We start from the raw sequence: 20,513 nt of genomic DNA on the forward strand, positions 1-20,513 counted from the left end.
TTTGTAATCATTAAAATATTACTTCAGGTTATCTAACTGTCTTTGCATACATCTCATTGGCTGGCACATTGTCAAGGCACAATCAGACATAGGTAGTGTGTATCGGATGAGTGACGGTAGGTGGAAACCCACGAAAGTTGAAATTCATAATGATTAAGCTTGCTACTTAATGATTGCCTATCTGTAATGTCATTGGCTGAAAATGTAGGTTGTAATCTAAACTATGTTTGTGATTTTCTGAGATTGCAATGTCTGTATCAAGCGACGCGTTCTAAAATATGTATTTTGTTAGATCATGTGAAAATTATTTTCGATGGAAACATGTAGGCGGTGATCTAGCACTGCTGTAGTTTTAATACATATTTTGAAATAAACATCATATTTAAAATGATTGAGCAGCAAGAACAAAGCATTGCCTGTTTAGGCAAACATATTGACGTCGTACGATTTCGGCATTTCACTCTTATATTACAGGTAACATACAAAACATTTCCCCTAATGCCATGATATTCTCGTTTTGGGTTGCATCTAGGAATTTCGTTTACTTTAGCCTGTGAAAGATAATTCTCTACGGAAAAAACGTGTCTAAAAAGCAGGACATTTTGAAAAATCATCGACATTTTAGCTTTTTTTCTTTTAAATTTTAAGTACTATATACAAGAACACTAAAGCATTTTTATTTGAAATTCGAAAAACAATACGAGATTTGACATTTATTTCGTCGCATCTGAAATGCGAAAAATAACGCGATATATTATTATTATACATAATGTAGCATAGGTGCATCTTTCTTCATTGACTGCCTAGAGGTTTTATTATAAAAAGTATTTTTCAAATAAAAAAAAAATATATGTCAGATTTTACACTTACTGTGGCGTATTTTTTTTATTAAATATGACTGTATCGAGAAAAAAATAAATATTTATTGTTTTATTGATATTATTCCTCATCATTTTAATTGACTACCTTATGCTTTATAACGAACTATACCAATTAAAGAAAATATGCAAACTTTTAGCAAGTAAAATCAGTCGATAGCATTGTTAGATAGGGTGAACTCCCGAAGAGTGGTACGGATCCCTAAAGAAGCAGCAGCTATTGACTTAATTTCCAACAGACTGCTTCCTGTAAATGCCAAAGCATACACGTGTGGAAAGAAGCAAGTGTGTGTTTATGGTGATAGAGCATGAAGAATAGCTATTTATAGCACATAGGTACATCAAAAGAAAGCCTACACTTTAAACCGCAATTGTAAGCATGTTTTTATATACCCTATAGGCACATACATTCATATTTACAAGCTTTACAGGAAGAAAATGTGCAAATTAAGAAATGCATTTTTCCTTGGCAGAAACATCGATCCATAATCTTCTTAAAAGCTTATGAAATCTTAATTTCTTAGCCGGGGAAAACATGTGTTGCCTACTAGCTTTTTATACATAGAGCCATGTCAAACAATATTAATTATCAATATGTTTTGTCCACATTCTTATCTCAGTATTGTACAGGAGAGAGTTAATTAGCTTCTTTCTTTATAAATATCTTGATAATATGAAGAACTGCCTTTCTTCGAAAAGGTGCGGAATATATACGAGAAAGTTAATTTAGCGTATGAAATAGTTTAAGATTGAATTATCAAGTCAAAATCGGACGAATCTGTAAGTAAATTTTTAAATATTTTTGTTAAGCCAATCTGTTCTTAACAAAATCTCATTAAGATCATTGTCAAAGTCTTTGTGTCGTGGTGTAGGAGTTGTTATTATACCAAAACCTTATTCTTTGTCATAACTCAAAGATGTTTAAAGAGGTCAACTGGAAACTTCCTAAAAGTGTTCACTGTGACAAAACGGACATGTTTTATAACCCGTGAATCTGAAAATAAAGTATTTGTCTAGATATGCCTCTTTAGCGACTAAAAATGATAAGCATTGGTTCCATCTTGCAGTGCTCTTATTTGGTATAACATTTTATTAAAAAAACGCGTTGCGTTGGAAAATGAATGCTTTTACTTAAGAACCGATTATCTCAAAACCCTCTGTGGAATACGTGTTGTGGATTGAGATGAATTACAGAGAAAACAGAATATGTTGTGTGGAATATAATGTCGTTATTATATTTTTATTGTAATGTGTTACATTAGACAAATCAGGGATTTTATTTCCTGTTAGATCTTGAAACAAGGATTTTACCTTTTTATCTAGTTCGACTAACATATGTAGACGGTGATTTTAGCTGCTGTGTAACTCATATTGCGAATAGGGAATCATATACAAGATACTTTAGACAAAATATTGAAGATATTAAATAGATTTATGCGTAAGGAACGAATGCAATAGTCGAAAGGAGGTGGTCGCAAATTGAGGACGAGGCAATTCTGTATGCAAATTTTCAAAGCATTGTCGAATGAAATTTCATCGAATTGACCTGAGGCGATTCGTTTTGTAAGTTCATTTTTTTAACTCTTGTGGGTTTATAGAAAGTCAGTGCTCTCGTGTGGTTTAAAAACATGTTCAATTTTTGAACTTCGTCTTTTTGTGAATAGGAAAAAACACCAAAAACGTTTATATTTGAATTTTTTGTAATGCGATCCTTTGTTTTAACCCAATCGAACAAAAAGGCTGATAATGGTCGATAAAAATTACTCCGCTAAAATTGCGCAAATATGTTCGATTGTACATTGTAATCAAGGAATGCAGTGAGTTCACGTTATAAAATGTAATTATCTTTGAAAAATATGTGTCTAAAAGCAGGATAATTTGACAAATTATCGATTTGCATGAGTTGGCCAAAGGAATTTCTTTACCAGCGAAATTGATTTTTGAGGTCAGGTTTTATTAAACGCACGTGACCCACGTTCACTTCTTATACTACACTTAATCCAATCACCTCTTTCATTTATTCCGATTTTTAGAAAGTAAAGTTCAACTGTATTTTTGAAGCGCTTAAAAACAGTATAAGAAAAAGCCATCAGAACATGCTTATTATCTCTTTCATTATTTTAATTGTATTGTTATTACTGTAAATATTTCATTATTATCATTAATTTCATATTAATTATTCTGTTTAATCCACTTCGGGTCTGACATATTCAGCTTTTTAGGAGATAATTTAGTATCACTTTGGACAGTTTCCACATTGTGTAAAAAAGTTTTCTCATCATTTAATGGAGAGATGAAATAAGAGCTAAGAGGAAGTTTAAAGGAAATTAAAAGAGATACCCTTTTGTTTAAGTATCACAAAAAGATGAAAAACCACCCTTATCCCAATTAAAATACTTTGTGGTGAACCTAAATGATATTTTACTCCGGTTATCTTGAAGATTGTCTATTGTTTTGGTATGTCGTTGATGAAATGTCGTCTATGTTATTATTATTTATATTGTGCAAACATAACATTCTGTCGCAGTTTGAAAACATTGGTCCGGATTTTTCTATGCGTCAAAACGCACAGACAATCAGTATTGGGAAGGGGTGTTCAATCCTTGCACAAACGCTAGAAACAAGTTTATTCGTGGCAAACTAAATCCAATAACCGCCTTTCTTTCTCAGACTATTTAATCTGCTTCATTTTAACTTCATTAGGGAAGTCGGTCTGATGAACGGCGACACAGTTATCAGAATATGTAGATCGCTGTTCGATTATATATCTGAAATGTCCAGCCGTTTAAGAGATAATTTGTTACGAGGAAAAAAGTGGTTAAGAGCAAAGATGAAGGGAAATGAAAAAAGAAAAATTTTGCGTTCATGAAAAATGAGGGAAACTTAAAAATCATCATAAGCTCTGTTTGAACCAGATGTGCTAAACATTATTTTATTCGTCTGCAATGTTCATTCACGAGTTATATAGGATATCCCCAGCCGTAGGCTGTGCAGACATTGTTACTTTCATCAAATATAAAAATGAAAGTCACGCTAACAGCGAGAGTACTGTTTGCATACTTAATATGTGTTTGGCGAAAATAAATTCTCACATTTTCTTCATAATTATGTCTCTACCTCTCATACCAACCACGGGAAAACTCATGTTCATTCCGTGTGATCATGTACTCAAGCACGTAACATTTTGATTACCGACAAACAATACCCAACCACAGCTTATATCAGATGATAATGTTCGCCTCGTCTAAACTTCATTTGAAAAGCCGCCCTAGTAACGGCGAAACAATCGTAATTCAGTTGATCGCTGATGGATTAATTGTCTGACATATCCAGCCGTCTAAAGATAATACCGTAACACTCATGGGACATTATCAACCAGGGGTAATGATCTAGATTTCCGTTCATATAGTGGAACCGGTATTGTGATAGTAAGAGATGTATTCAAAATGTATTCAAAATGGATATCGTCATTTTTGGTTAAGTTTCAAAAGGGAAGATACATTAGTATATCTCTGCCTTTTTGAACATTCTATAGTATATCTGAATTGGTGCGTTTAGAATTTACTTAAGATATTTTTTAACTCGAAATCGCCGGTTATAAGGCGCGCTGACTGTTAAAATTGCCAAGCTGTGATGCAGTTCGTCATGAACAGGCGCGTTGACTGTTAACATTGTCAAGCTGTGATAGAGTTCGTTACCGCATACAGTTCGTAATGAATTGGCACTTGGACCGTTAACATTGTCGAGCATTGAGACAGTTCGCCGCCGCTTACAGTTCGTCATGACCAATAGTTCGCGCCCAGACGACCTATATACGTTGAAATGGCATGGTCATGCCGCATATAGATCTTGGATGATGATGATGAATGATTGCATGTATGATATATCTAGCCATTTGAGAGATAATTCCTTAACACTTGTGAGCTTGTGTTGTAAAGAAAGGGTTATAGGAAAATATTAAGAACACAAATAATGTTATCAATATTACATTTAAGGCAAAATAATTAAATACATATCTTGTGGACTCTTAAGTGGAGTCTTATCTTTAATGATACGTATGAACATGTACTTACTTTCTATTCCGTTCAATCACAAATACCTCACGCTATATGGTGCTTAGTGATAATTTGCTCTTTATTGATTATTTACATATAGAGAGATGTCTAATGTTAGCAAGTTGTAATTTAATAGCGATATCTTTATTCAGATGTTAAACGGCTATGCGTTTTTGTATATTTTCTTTGATGAAAATTTTACCTTCTTCAATGGAAGGAGCAATCGCTAAGTGAAAAGTATTGTCTCATAAAAAAATTCTTAACTATATCAAAAAATTGTCTGAATAAAATATTTACAAACTTAAGATAGTTGTTATTCAGCTAAGATTATTTAAAAAAAAACAATTAAAATACATCCTGACATATTGCATCACGTAGTGAATAAATCTAGAAATGTTTTTAACTACATCTTACTCCTCAATATGTGAACAGTTTATGCCCATCCCCGAAACGAGTTGTCTATCTTGCGTGGTCATCATTTAATATGGACGCAAACGCGGATTTTCACCACGTATTTATTTCTAAAATATACAACTAAAACAGAAATAATTCTATGAATTGCATTATGAAAAAAAACGAAAAAAACAACAACGAAAAATCTCAAGATATTACAGAAAATTGTTTATATTACTGTCTAGGACGTCAGCGATTTTTTGAAGCTTGTCACCCAGGAGAGAGCTTCCATCCGGACTTTTTTAACCCAACGTAGATATCAAGTTAAATCTTCAATGGCTATTATGAGGACAAGGCAAAGTCGAATTGAATTACCGTATATGTCGTATGTTCCAAAGCCTGTCTTGGACAGGCGGTGTTCCCCCCGGAACTGATATTCTCCAACAGTATCATCGGATTTATATATCAGTTCCGGTCTTCCCTAAAACTGGCTTTCTTGGGTGCTTTTGGATCAGCACTCGCCAATTTTTCGAACAATTTGTCTTTGACAAAGTTATTTTGTTTTCTATACGGAATGATGCATGCTTTTTTATCCATGGAATAAGTAGAAAATCTGCTGTAATAATTTTAAAAACAGCGGAAGATGACACGCACTTATATATAATTATTATTTCACATGCTCGAATCAATTGACAGGTGGTCAATAAAGATTTCAGCATAACATAAGAATTGTATCAATTAAACAATCGAATGCGAGAACAGTAATGTTGATATCACTGTATGAATATATGTGATGCTTTTTCGTATAAAAAAAGATCGATCCCTAATCTTCTTGAACCTTATGAGAGCCTAATAATTTAAGATCAGCGCGGAACAGATGTTGCCTTCTTTTGTTTTGATACATATGTACAAACTTTCCAGTATTTACATAAATATCATGCAAAACAGTCAAACTATATGTTTGTTGTATCCACACAAACTTCTTGTAAGCTCTGTACCGAATCAGGGTCAAGCTTTGAAGTTACTTGACTTTATTTGTTAATTTCTAACTAGTATATAAAGTGAACTAATACTGGATCTTGCAGAAAGCAGATGAAATGTAAGAATTTTTTTATTGTTTTGAATAGCACAATACTTCCATTGTGTAGTCTTTTCTTTTCTAATGCATCGGGGTCGTTGACTTTTTCGTAATGATTTTTGAAATAGAATACCGCTTTAAAGCCTGTATAATACAAAACAAATGTTAGTTTCTCAGACCAATACTTTACGATCTTCTGCAGTCAACGATTAATTTATCATTTATCATTTAATCATTTCTATACCTGTTAGAAAACAGTTCACACATTTAGAATATGTCGATTCATTGAAATCTACTATTTTAGATAGCAATAATAAAACATAATGAGTAAAAATTGAGTAAAAACATAAACACATGCTACCTTTCCATTTAAACAATGAAATAAGACAAGCAATACTATATAAGTAGTAAGGAAGAATTTTAACAATATTGGACAATATTGTTGTTTATTTTGGTATCATTAAAAAGGGTTTGTGTGTGGAGAGAAATATGTAACAGTCATTTACATATAAGTAATCAGAAAATAGTTCATTTTCAAATGCTTCCAAAAATGTATAGCGTCGCCTGGCAACAACATTCAGGAGATGGTAAAGGAAACTAAACGGAATTGCCAGACAATAGATTATTAGTAGTATTATTAATTATGATTTTTATTATTATTATTATAGTTTTTATATAATAATTATTATCATAATAAGTAGTAGTAGTGGTAGTAGTAGTAGTAGTAGTAGTAGTAGTAGTAGTAGTAGTAGTAGTAGTAGTAGTAGTAGTAGTAGTAGTAGTAGTAGTAGTAGTATTTATTATTATTATTATTATTATTATTATTATTATTATTATTATTTAATCATATCTGTTTTGATGCATTTTACACTCTGTGATAAAATATTCGTTCGAAAAATCAATTCGACTCCAAAGCACCACAACATGTGGCGAATAATCTATGTAAGACCCTTGCAGAATGTTTGCCTTTAACCAAAATAAAAAAGTTTCCCGACCAACCTTTTTATTTATGAAAAGTCTAAATTAATGTAGTGCAAAACCATACGCCTCTGTGACATGACTATACTAACATTTTCCGATAATACGTCATTTAAATATCATTATTTAGTCAAATTATTGCAATTAAGAGTACACTATTCAATAGAAAGCACGGTATTTGAACAAGCCATTCAATTGTTGTATAAATAGGACTCGATTTTAAGAGGCGTTCATTGTTGTTTCGACTTACTCTTTTAATCTAGAATAAAAATAACTGAATAGGTATATTAAATTTGAATGGGATCATGATGATTCGATTTAGAGTGCTTTGTAGTATTCCTGTTCTCCCACAACTTAAACTTACTATTATTATGTCGAGTTCATAAAGTTGTACTTAAATGATTTCTAAAAGTAAGTGAGAGGAAGTATATCGTCAAAAAATAGAGACATTTTACTGTTTATTTTGCATTTGTTTTATTTGGCTCTAAATGCAGGTCATTTAAGTGAAAAGGGAGGAATAAAATGATACTCATAAGTAAAGGATTTTTAAGAAGAAATATTGCTGGTTGAAAATAAGATGCAGCTTAAAACTTCTTTCAGAAACCCCAGAGGATTTTAAAATGTGTTAATACAATATTGAAAACAAAATGCAAGTTGTATTTGAAAACCATTATTTTGCAATCGTTGAATATTGCTAAAACGGAGCATTTGTCAAATTTAAAATATATGGGGACGTTAGAAGGTGGTCGAACTATAATAAAGCGATGGCTACGTCTATAGCTGATGGACTAAGGGAAGCAATGAATTTGGGGTCCGGACGAGATTCTTCTAGGAGGGGAAGGACATCTGGAGAAAGTCAAGCAGACGCCGAATGGGTAAACTTAACTGAGCTTAACTTCATTTATTGCGTTAAACATAGCTTGTTTATAGCAAATACAACGTAAATTAAGACATGAATATGAATAATAGTGTTTGGTTTTACAGATGAGCAAAATTATATAATTATGGTAAACGGATTGCATTAAGAACATAAACGTTGACAGGTTATGATACAAATATTGTGTTTGTTTCTAGGCAGATAGAGTGATGCCTTGTTGGGCAAATGTAACGATATCTTTTTATATATTTGTATGTTAAGTCTGAATGTTTTAAGCATTTCAATAACATGTGGTATTATTTTTCAATTAACAAAAGTTCGATACTGTAAGAGATTATAAGTATCTTCCATGGCCTAGAGTGTAAGATAGGTTAATTTCGACCCGAGCGTATGGTGTTTTGCGGAAACGAGGTTTACCGAGTTTCCGCAAAACACACTGCGCGAGGGTCGGGATGAACCTATCTTGCACGAGCGGCTATGGTAGATGCTTTTTTCCCACCTCAAAATGAAATAAAAATGATTTTTTTGCTGAAACTCTTTTGTGCTTAGTGAAAATAATTGCGTATGGATATGGGATAATTCATGGTTGTCATGGATATACGCGCAGTGTTTCAGATTATGTTAATAGTCAATTCGGTCTTTAAATAGTTCTACGAAGAGTAAAGCATTATTTCTTGAAAGATGCGTGGAAACTGTTTTATGGTGCCATTTGAAGCGAGAAATAATTAATAAGCGTTTTAAATATTGCCACAAGAGAAGATTTCCATGATGCTACAGACAACAGTCTTCAACAAGGGAGGTAATTACAATGTGGTGACCATTTAAAAGGGGTTCCATACGGGCATTTCATCTTTGCCCGTGGGAAAGATAAGAATTTCTCGCATGGTTAAATTATTGGATCTTCTTATCCGAGGTGGGAGAAACCTTATTTCGGGCCTGTCGATGCAGAAATCCAGCGACATATCCAATCGATATTTTTTTACTTTTGTTTCATTTATTGAAATTAGGATACCAACAATAAATATTAGAATTGATGTTTGATATTTTTAATTTTAACATATTGATGCACATATAATTTTATACATATTTAATATATATTATTTACATATGCGATCAAGTTAAGAACAAAGTTGAATAAAAATGCAATATATATGTTTATACATTTGTAATTATAAGTGTTATATTAATAAGACAAGTCTCAAACCAGACATTATAACTTCTACAACCTTGTTATAGCATAACATAACATAAATATTGTTTTGATTTAAGCATATATAGCTTAAAATCATGTGCATAAATCAGCAATTCATAAATACACAAATCATGAAATAACACTCAACCACAATTGATAGTACTAATTAGCTATAATATATAAGATATAACCTACTGCAATATTGTGATAATATTATCTTTTTGTTTGAAGCTTTAATGATATACAATGCTAGTTTATGCAATTGGTGTTCATTCCTGACATTGAAATTGTCATTGTTATAATTCATTATTTCCAAAATTGATGAAAAGGGTTACATTCGTCTTAAAATCCTCTCTGGAATATTTGTAGTAAACAGGGATAGATTGCAATCAAATCTGACTTGGTCGCGTACAAACTATTGTTTATGACTTTCTCGGATTGCAATAATGAAATCAAACAAAGTATTCTCAGAATGTATATTAGTAGTTCCTGGAAAATAGAAAGTTTCCGTTTATTTCTGAAAGAAATCATGTAGGCTATGATCCAGGACTGCTGTATTACTCATACATTATGCAAACTAAACCCATTTAGACAAACATATTTACGTCATTTAATAGATTTATGTATAAAAAAAACTGCAATAAGCGAAACCCGGCTGTTGTAAATTCAGGAAAACGCAATTTCGTATGCAAATATTCAACGCATTATCAACTTAATTTATTCCACGCATTGACCTTTGACAATTCCTTCCAAGAAATCAAATGTTTTCATCTCCTGAGAGTTTGAAGAAGGTCAAATTTCACGTTCCGTTTGCAAACCTATTCATTCTTGGTATTATATCTTTGCAATAATGTTTTAAACCTTTCAGTAAAAGAAATGCCCGTTACGACCGTTGCATATCCATTTGCAGAAACGAATTATTTTGGTACTTTTTTGAGATATAAATGTCAAAAGAAAAGGAAAATACACATTTGAAGTTATTGCTTCTACTTGATGTGGGTGGAATGTTTATGAATCTGAATAACATATCTCAGTTGGCATTCAAATATATTAATACAAGATGTAGAATCAGGCAAGAACATTGCTAGATAGAATCTGTAAGACTGTCGATTTATTATCTAAGTTTTAGTGTCTTTGTCGATGGTGTACGAATCGGTATTATGCAAACACGTAAACGTTGGTTTTATCTAAAGAACATATAAAGAATTTAACACAATACTTGCTATACGTGTTCATTGTGTCATAGTATAACCGTCGTCATCGCTCGTGTAGGAGTTGTAATTAAACAAAAACCTTATCCTTGGCCATAACACGAAATTTGATAAAATGTTCACTGTGACACTACGTACATGTTCAATGTCCCTTGAACCTGCAAATAGTATTTGTCGAGTAATGCTCCTTTATTGACTTCAAAATAAAGAGCACGGTTGCTTCTTGCTATTATCTTATTTGGTACTGCATTATTTGAAAAATAAACGCGTTGCAGTAAAAAGGAATTAACTTCCTTGGATTGAAATATTTTAAAATTATCTCTGAAATAATCAATATGAATTGAGATACATTGCAGACATAACAAAATAATTATGATGTGTACTATATGCACTTGTGTGATGACATTAATGAAAAATAATGGGCTGAGTAAGCGTCGCATGCAAGCCCTTCGTAATCTTATTTTTACTTCAGGACATCTCACTGTCTTAGCATACTATCTCATTGGCTGACACATTGTCAAGGCACAATCTGACGTAGTTGGTGTGTATCGAATTTGTGGCGATAGATGGACTTTCAAACACGCGCGAAATTCATAATGATTAAGCCCGGTACTTAATGATTCCTTACCAGTAACTGTACTTTCATTGGCTGAAAACGTAGGCTGTATTAAAATATGTTTGTGCTTTTATGGAATTGTAATGTCTGTATCGACCAACGCGTTCTGTATTTCCTAGATCCTGTGAGTATTTGTTTTCGATGAAAACATGTAGGCGGTGATCTAGCACTGCTGTAGCTCTGATGCATATTTTGAATTAAACATCAGATTTAAAAAGTTTGAGTGGCAAGACCAAAGCATCGATCGCCTATTTAGGCAAACATATTGACGTCATATGATTTCGGCATTTCACTCTCACTTACATGTAATATAAAGAGACATTTTTCCAAATGCCATGATATTCTTATTTTGGGTTGCATATAGGGATTGCGTTGACTTCATGCTTAAAACAGGCTATTCTTTTCGGTAAAACGTGTCTAAAAGCAAGACATTATGACAAATTATCGACTTGCATTACTGGGCGAGACGTCTATATCTAATAGGACCAAAAGAGGATGGTAAACAGAAAATATTGCGAATAATTACGGAATCCTATTGGGACCATGACGATCCCGCCACTCGCCTTTGAAAAATGTCCAAGAAAACCAATATTAGATTGTTGAATTTTCGCGTCTTCTTTCTTTTTCTTTTTTTTAATATTGTATACAAGAAAAATAAGGTATTTTCATTTGAAATTCGATTTTTTTCCCGAAATTTGAAATTTATTTATGTGTATCTGAAATGTGAAAGATAACGGGATGTATATAGGGTTGCATCGTGGCATCTTTTTTCATTGACTATCTAGAGATTTTATTATAAAAATTACGGTTCAAATTGAAAAAGGATGCGAGATTTTATATTTACTGAAGTGCATTATTTAAATATGTCTCGATATTTATTGTTTCATTGATATTATTGCTCATCATTTTCATTGACTACCTTTTGCTATTTAAAGTACTTTACAAATTGAAAAAAATACAAACGTTTAGCAAGAAAAATCAGTACATTACATTGTTAGATAGTGTGAACTACCGAAGAGTGGTACGGATCCCTAAAGAAGCAGCAACTATTGACTTAATTTCCGACAGATTGCTTCCTGTAAATGCAAAAACATACATTTGTGGACAGAAGCCAGGTGCGTCCTTATGATGAAAGAGCAAGAATAATGGCAATTTCATAGCACATAGGCACATCAAGAGAAAGCCTACACTTTAAGCCGCATTTGTAAGCATGTTTTTATATAACATATAGGCACATACATTCATATCTACAAGCTTTACAGGAAGAGAATGTGCAAATTAAGAATTTGTATTTGTCTTTGGCAGAAACATCGATCCCTAATCTTCATAAACGCTTATGAAATCTTAATTTCTTAGCCGGGGAAAACATGTGTTGCCTACTAGCTTTTTATACATAGAGATATGTCAAACAATATTAATTATCAATATGTTTTGTCCACATTCTTATCTCAGTATTGTACAGAGGAGAGTTAATTAGCTTCTTTTTTTTAAACATATCTTGATAATTTGAAGAACTACTTTGCGTGGAAAAGGTGCGGAATATATACGGGAAAGTTAATTTAGCGTCTGAAATAGTTTAATATTGGTTTATCATGTCAAAATCGGACGAATCTGTAAGTAAATTTTAAAATATTTTTGTTAAGCCTATCTGTTTTAAATAGATTCCCATTAAGATCATTGTCAAAGTCTTTGTGTCGTGGGGGAAGGAGTTGTTATTATACAAACACCTTATGGGTGGTCTTAAGCGACTTAAAAAATGATAAACACTTGTGCCAGCTTGCAGTGCTCTTATTCGGTATATCATTTTATTTAAAAAAAACGTGTTGGGTTGGTAAAGGAATTCATTTACTTAAAAACCGATTATCTCCTCTCTGGAATACATGTTGAAAAATGAGATGAATTGAAGAGAGTATTGAATATGATGTATACAATATAATGTCTTGATCATATTTTATATTGTATCGTGGTACATCAGACAAATCAGGGATTGTATTCCTGTGATATCTTGAAAGGGGGCTTTAACTGTCTGCCATAGTTCGATGAACATTTGGCAGCTATGTATCGCATATTGCCAATTGGACATCATATATAAGATACTTTAGTGCGATCTCCAATTCCGAAAAATATTGAAGACATTAAATAGATTTATGCGTAAGAAACAAATGCATTGATCGAAAGCCGGTGGTTGCAAATAAAGGACGAGGCAATTCTGTATGCAAATGTTCATCGCACTATCAATTGAATCATTTTCCTCGCAATGACCATGGGCGATTCCTTTCAAGAGTTTAAATTTCCTCCTGGGAGTTTTAAGCAAAGCAGTGGTCTCTTTTATTCTACAAACATGTTCATTCTTTGAACTTTATTTTTTTTGAATGAGTTTTCCTTGAGATACAAACTTGAAAAAATAAATAAAACGTTTATTGTTCAAAATATTGTAAAACTTCGTTTATCTGTTTTAACATAAACCTCAATGCTATAATATAATTTGTTAAAAGAAATGCTGCAAAAATACCAACGAAATTTCAAACTGGATCACTGACTCACTATATGCTGATAAGTGGTCGGAGCATAGCGCTTTGCGAACAGTACCTGAGCAGTTGCCGGAATAGACTAGAGAAATAACTCGAGAAATACTGAACAGTATTAAATTAATTTTGCATAAATAAATAAAGCTCCTGTTTCTAAAATAATTGTGTTGCAACTATTTTTTTAATGTTGATTGGTAAAAAATCGCAGATGCGTACACAGTCATGTTTTTGGTGCACTTTTGTGTTTTGTGCGAAATAAAATGTTGGATATCATTAGAAGTGTTAAAACTAAGATACCAAAAGCTGGAACCCTTCCGCAGATGTTGACATTTGCTTAAATATCGTTTTTAAAGACTGCTATTTTCATATAAGCTTAAACAGCTTTGTTAAAGTGTAATTGGATGAAATACATTGCACCTTTATTTAATTGATGTATGGTTCTCATGTAAGAAAACGAACTGTTGTTTAAAAATTCCTGTTGGTTTAGTAGATCAGTTGTTGATAACCTATTGTCATATTTTCATGACTTTTCCGGCATGGATTCGCATCCCACTAAAACCAACATACTTTTTTTATACTATAACTGTGTTTTCTCTGCTATTTCAAAATAACACGGTAAAAAATGATTAATAAATGTTTTCAGACGCATAAACGGGAAATATGTTTGTATATATAAAGCAACACAGACTTTGTGTTAGGTATTTAGTCACGTGATATGTAAATTTCGAAATGACCTTGTGCGCGCTCAATTTAGATTATACTTTAAGCTACTTTCTGTTCTATGGCGTTTTGTTACTGCGAGAAATGCATTTTTTGGGAGTTAAAACTGTTAAGAGACGTATTTTGGGTTTACATAAGCTTACATCACAAAAAAAAAAAATGGGACCTCAAGTAAAAAGAGAGGCTGAAAATGGACGATTAAAATTACTGTTCTTCTGATAGAATCTATATTAAACTATTTTCAAAATGAAATTTCTTAAATTTGCCATAATATCGGTTATTTCAAAAAGATGGAAATAGCATCATGTCACTTCCCAAAATCGTGCAAATGTGTTAGAACTTGGATTGTTATCAAGAATCGCGGTGAATTCACGCTATAAAATGTTATTCTCTTCGGAAACAAATGTGTCTTAAAGCAGGATATTTAGACAAATTATCGACTTGCATGAGTTGGCGGAAAGGTTTCCTCTAAAGTCCCAATTGATGAAGGCCAATGGAAAACATTCATGGTTATGTTTTGTTTGTCACAGTCATAAGCCCGGCAAGATTCTTGTTTATTGTATCTTGTAAAATATACTGCAAATAAAGTGGACGCTTAACTGACTTTAAGTCATCCTTTAAATGACTGTTGGAGATTTTTTTTACATAAATATAAATTACATATTTGAATAGACATGGACATATATAATTAGATTAAACCTACAATAACTCTTCTTACTCCATCCTTACATATTTTATTATAAAATTCAATATTTTCTGGACAACTCAAATGAACTGTGCATAGTAGCATTACTCTGTATTCGAGTGAAGTATATGTAAAACAATGAGCGAGGTCAAAGGGTCATAGGGCCCGTTGATCAAGCACAAAACAAAGGTTAATGAGTTAGTATTTAAATGCATCCAAATACTGTAGATGTAAAATGACTACTTTTGCAAGAGCATATAGATACTGAAAATACAAGGTTTCAGGTTCATGTTGCATGTGTATCAACTGTATTTTCATTTGACAAACATATGAGTCAAAGAAAAGCCCACAAATACAAGAATAATTTTCAACCTTGGTCTAAATATAGCATGTAGACGAACGCATTCCTATTTACAGCGTATTTAAAAAGAAAACATGCCTTACGTCCTCCATGAACTGTCTTTGTCTTGGGAAAAAATCGATCCCAAATGTTCTTTTACTTTTTGAAATCCTATTTCTAAGCCGGCTAAACATATGCTGCCTTCTAGCATTTTATACATAGAGAGATGTAGAACAATATTTAATTATGAATATGCTTTATCCACAGATATTTTCTCAGTTGTGTACAAAGGAGAATTAATTGGCTTTGCGGAAATAAGGTACGGTTAATATAGGGGAATGCTGAATAGTGGACATAACCCGTGTTTGTAATAGTTTGCGCCTGCGTTCTGTCAACATCGAACGAGTCTGGAAGTAGATTTTAGCGTATTTTAAGTTGTCTTTGTTGTAATTGACTTGGTGTTGTCGTCAAGCAACTACGATAACATTGGCCTTGACTCAGGAAACTTAAAATGATGTTGATGTGATATTTGGTACTAGGTTTCACTGCAAACTACGTCCATGTGCCAGGTTCCATTAATGTGGCAAACTAATATCTCGAGTCATGCCCCTTGTTGTTTTGATTTCAAAACTGATCTAGAAAACTTAGTATTTCATATAATTCTACCTATTCGTGAAGATGCTATCTTCAAATTCAACCATGCTTGAAGATGCTGCTTTTATACGTGAAAATGAAGAGAAACATCTAAACGTCTAAAGGTTTAGGTAGAACTCCGTCGATCCATATGAAAAGAAATTAAAAACAAAAATCCCATCCGTGTCAATATACGAGCGTAAATGACTTATATTGTAAAATTTTGAAATTAAAGAGTAGTAAAATATTGGTACTCTGTCCAACAATGTCAGACAACTCTGTTTATCCGCCATCTTTGGTCAATGTCTAACAAAAACACAGTCACTACCTCTGAAATTCGGGACAAAATATTAAAACGTGTTAAAACAGTCTTAATTCCTTCATTAAAATATGACCTTAATATTTTTTCTGAGAAAAAGAAAGTAAAGTAATTTCAATAGAATTCAATAGAATTATCATCATTGGCAAAGAACCGTTGTTTATTTTAAGTTCGGCCAGACATTTTGCAATACCTAGGATTCTTGCACATTTAGGATAAAAGTTTTATCTTGAAGTCTTCCCTGGAACCATTGGCCGCTGGATGCTGTTCAGCAATGAATCTCAAGCGCTAAGAATAAATGCATTATCGTTGAAAAAAGATTGGATTGCGATCCATACCACCCGAATATGTGATATATACATATAAGTCATAATAAGGGTACACATAAATAATCTAAAGCGGAAATAAGCATTAATACTCGATTACTTAATAGGTATTCTGATATTTAGTTTTGAGCATCAATTGGCAGGTTACATGCGCATTGAAATGCATCCAGTTTGTTTCAAAGCTCATTTCAGAAAGCATATTTATAGAACATTTTTACTGCAACTTATCAAATATTTGAGAGAGAGAAAAGGGTTTGTAATTATCAAATTATATCATTTTATTATTTAAATCAGAGTTATAAACCACCATTATACCGCTCACTCTTTAGCCAATAGAGCATCATATAGTGTACATGTTTTTTAAAAATAAAATGAATGGGTGGAGGTATACATTTCATAAGATTTGATTGGATGATGGGTTATTCTTAGGCAAGTACTTTCAATTGGTAAATGCCGTGAAGTGAGTCATTCTACATAAGTTTATAGAATACTTGCATTCGTGGAGACTCTTATTGATGTTATCGTGTGGAATGCCCTTTAGCAAACTGTCTGTTAAATCAAATACGTGGGCAGTTAATGTTTGGTATCCAAAAGGTCGAGCGGTATAGCTAGGATATTTGTGAGATGAAACAGTTGAAGATCTATTAGTTTTCAAGAATTTAGACAAGGTAAATATTTATCCAGACGATCTAATGGTTTGTAATCATTATGAATGTTATTTTAATATGAGCAACAACAGCAAATCGGTATAATTTTACTATATTTTTGTAAAAATTCACGAACCAAAGTTCCATAAATTTAGTACTACAAAACTTAATATCTTTGTGCATGCATGCTGCTATTATAAATTCTTACTGATATAATAATCTCCTGCCGAAATATTGCGATGAAGTGATACAGCGTTGTCCAATAACTAATACATAATCAAAAGCCATCATGAATTTCTGCTATTTTGAGGATCTTTCGGGAAAGACGTTTAAATTTAACATTTTGCAGCGAATAAGTATTTTTCTTTATGCATCATTATACATATTAACATTATAAGTGGAGGACTGTCATAAGGTAACATTTAAATTAAAACATTATATCTAAAGGGTGTATTTCAAGATTTGAACAGTGCAGCTGCATACTCATTTGTCTTCATTAGTTTAGCTGTTTTAAAATCCAAGTGGTTTTATCCTATGTGATACATTATATAAAATCAATTACTAACGACGGAATAATACAATCGATCAAGGAGACAAAATCAGGACAGGTGTCTTTTTGAACGCAGCCAGCAGAAGGTATAAAACATTACTTTCAGTGATAATTCCCAACCCCCATGCTATGCAGGGGAAACATACCGTATAAGGCCGGAAGTATTTCCGTCTGTTTTCCACACTTTCGTGTCTGCTCCATATCTCAAGGTTTCAGATTCGAGCCATAGATTTCGTGTCTTATTCGTTTGAGGCATTTTCATGAAACTCGGGTCAAATATGAATCACATCGAGACGACGTGTAAAACCCAAATTGAAGGCCCGCCGGAGGTCAAAGATCAATGCTAAAGATTCGAGGCAAAGATGATATGTCCGTACCGAAATATTTATCGTCTCAAAACAAAGCACATGTAAAACTCGTCTGATACTATTTTAGATTTGATGTGACTTTATATCAATATAATATATGAATTCATAATAAACTCTTGTAGAAGATCTAGATATAGACGGGTTCTTAATTAATTGTGTCATTTTAAGTGTGAACTTAAATAATCGCGAATTAAGCTGTATTGAAGTGTATCTTTGCACGGTCAATAAGATCCAGTTATTTTGGTCTGGTCTAATCGGCCTGCTTTTGTAGAAATCATTGTCATATAATATTTGAATTTAATTTTGTTAAATAACTTAAATATTGATTTACCATATGCAATTTACTTTTCTTTACCTAATTTTCACCTGTTTATAGTTTAAATATACCAAAAAATAATAAAACTAAATAATGATAAGATATGAGGTAAAGTGGTCAAAAATAGTATTTAGGTTGTTAAGCTAAACCATTATATTTTATGACCCCGAAAAGCTCACTTTACCGCGATAAGGGTGCATTTAACAATATTGGGATGTATTTCAAAACTGACAATACATCAATTTCTTTCATGCTTTTCGATGAAATATGAGGGTTTATCAGTGAAATAACAACAGTGAAAATATCAATTTGATATTTTCACTGCAAAATAACGAGTGAAACTATCAACTTTCAGAACTTCTTTTAAAGTCCTTTGCAGTTACTTGCCCTTGATCCAAACAAAACACTTTGAACCAGTAAATGTTAGCAAAAAATGTTTAAGATTTAAAGAAATGTTTTATAAATTTAAATAAATACATATTGGAAATTAACAATTTACCGTTTATTACCGGTTATCCCGATTTCAAACGTTTTCTTGATCTGTTCGAACATAAATAGAATTTTATACCATCGTTCAAATGTATTTTGAACTGTTTGTCGTTGTAAATATAAAACAAGCTTCCCGGAAAATTCACACAACAATTTATAGATAATCTTATATTTTTTACCAAACCCGCGCCTAAAGATTTGTCAACAGACTAGCGTGGCATTCACTCTTTACCTGGAAATCAAACCTGTTTTCAAGCGAAACAGACTGGTCTCTGACAGTAAGATGACTGAATATTCATGTATCACGAAACAAATGCAGTTTAAAACTAAGAGAAATGTTTAAAATCCAATGCGTATCCGCATTTGCTTTGCTAACACAATTGGCATTCCAAATTTTCATTCATTAAATGGCCGCGTAGTAGTTAGATTATGTATTCATGCCCCAGTTAAAGTAAAAGGGTTTTCGTTATTTTTGGAACAATTTACATTAAAAAACTTCATTGATTACTGTTCATAAAAGCTTTGCACTGAAACACGAGCGAATAATAAACTATAAGAATGAATAGCAGAGAACATTTTTCTCAACAAACCGGAAAATAAAAGTTGAAAGCTATAATTTCGCGTAAGGGTCGCCCGACGGGTAGCGACGTAAATAACACCCTTTTTAAAAAAGGGCACAATTAAGAAATAAGTTTAAAAAATAATAAAACTCGGAAAATAAGCATACAAGAAACAGAAAATTTGTTTATCTCAGTGCCACTCGTAAATATATCTTTTACTATGACACTCGTGAAATAAAATACGATCTTACACTGAATAAACAAATACCTATATTTATTGCATACGCTACTGAGTTCTATCTCAATTAAAACACTTCGTTAACATATATCTATAATTAAGTAACCATGTTAACCATATATTCCGTACTTCTGCTGAGCCAGAAAGAAATCAACAATCAGACGCACTCTTTTTTGTACAACTGCATAGTGACTTACAATATTATGCACAATTTACAGCTCCCAACATTATCCCCAGTCCTTTAATTATATGTCTTAGTTCTGCAAATAATAATAGATACATGAAACATTTATGGAGCAAAAACCACATTTTAAACTCAGGGGTGATATTAAATATGCAACTTAAGTCAATCTTAGTCATACTTCATTGACTCCATTCACTGTATATGTCCGTTATTATTTCGAGAAATCCGATTAGCTACATCCCTCTTAGGTCTAATAAAGACCAATATAGAACACCAACATTGATGAATGGTGACCTATTGATCACACAATCACAACCGTATATATGAACATT

The 20,513-nt window shown here is 32.4% G+C and overlaps 1 protein-coding gene across 10 annotated transcripts in view; it reads left to right on the forward strand.

Moving 5' to 3' along the window:
* LOC128243890 (small conductance calcium-activated potassium channel protein 2-like) overlaps positions 1–20,513 on the forward strand; it is a 122,410-nt gene that overhangs the window by 16,285 nt on the left and 85,612 nt on the right. The window contains exon 1 of one of the 10 annotated variants that reach the window (XM_052961888.1): positions 1,553–1,658. The exons of 3 other annotated variants lie outside the window; for them this stretch is intronic. Coding sequence is in view for 2 of the 7 variants with exons in the window: in XM_052961875.1 (XP_052817835.1) it covers positions 8,147–8,257 (111 nt within the window). In the remaining 5 variants the exon portion in view is untranslated. Of the gene's footprint in view, positions 1–1,552; positions 1,659–8,141; positions 8,258–12,751; positions 12,892–17,407; positions 17,498–17,866; positions 17,892–20,513 lie in introns of those variants that run through there. 6 more of the 10 variants (XM_052961882.1, XM_052961875.1, XM_052961880.1 and 3 more) reach the window with 6 other exon arrangements.

The sequence above is a fragment of the Mya arenaria genome, chromosome 8 (assembly GCF_026914265.1).
Source record: "Mya arenaria isolate MELC-2E11 chromosome 8, ASM2691426v1".
In the NCBI taxonomy this organism is placed as follows: domain Eukaryota; kingdom Metazoa; phylum Mollusca; class Bivalvia; order Myida; family Myidae; genus Mya; species Mya arenaria.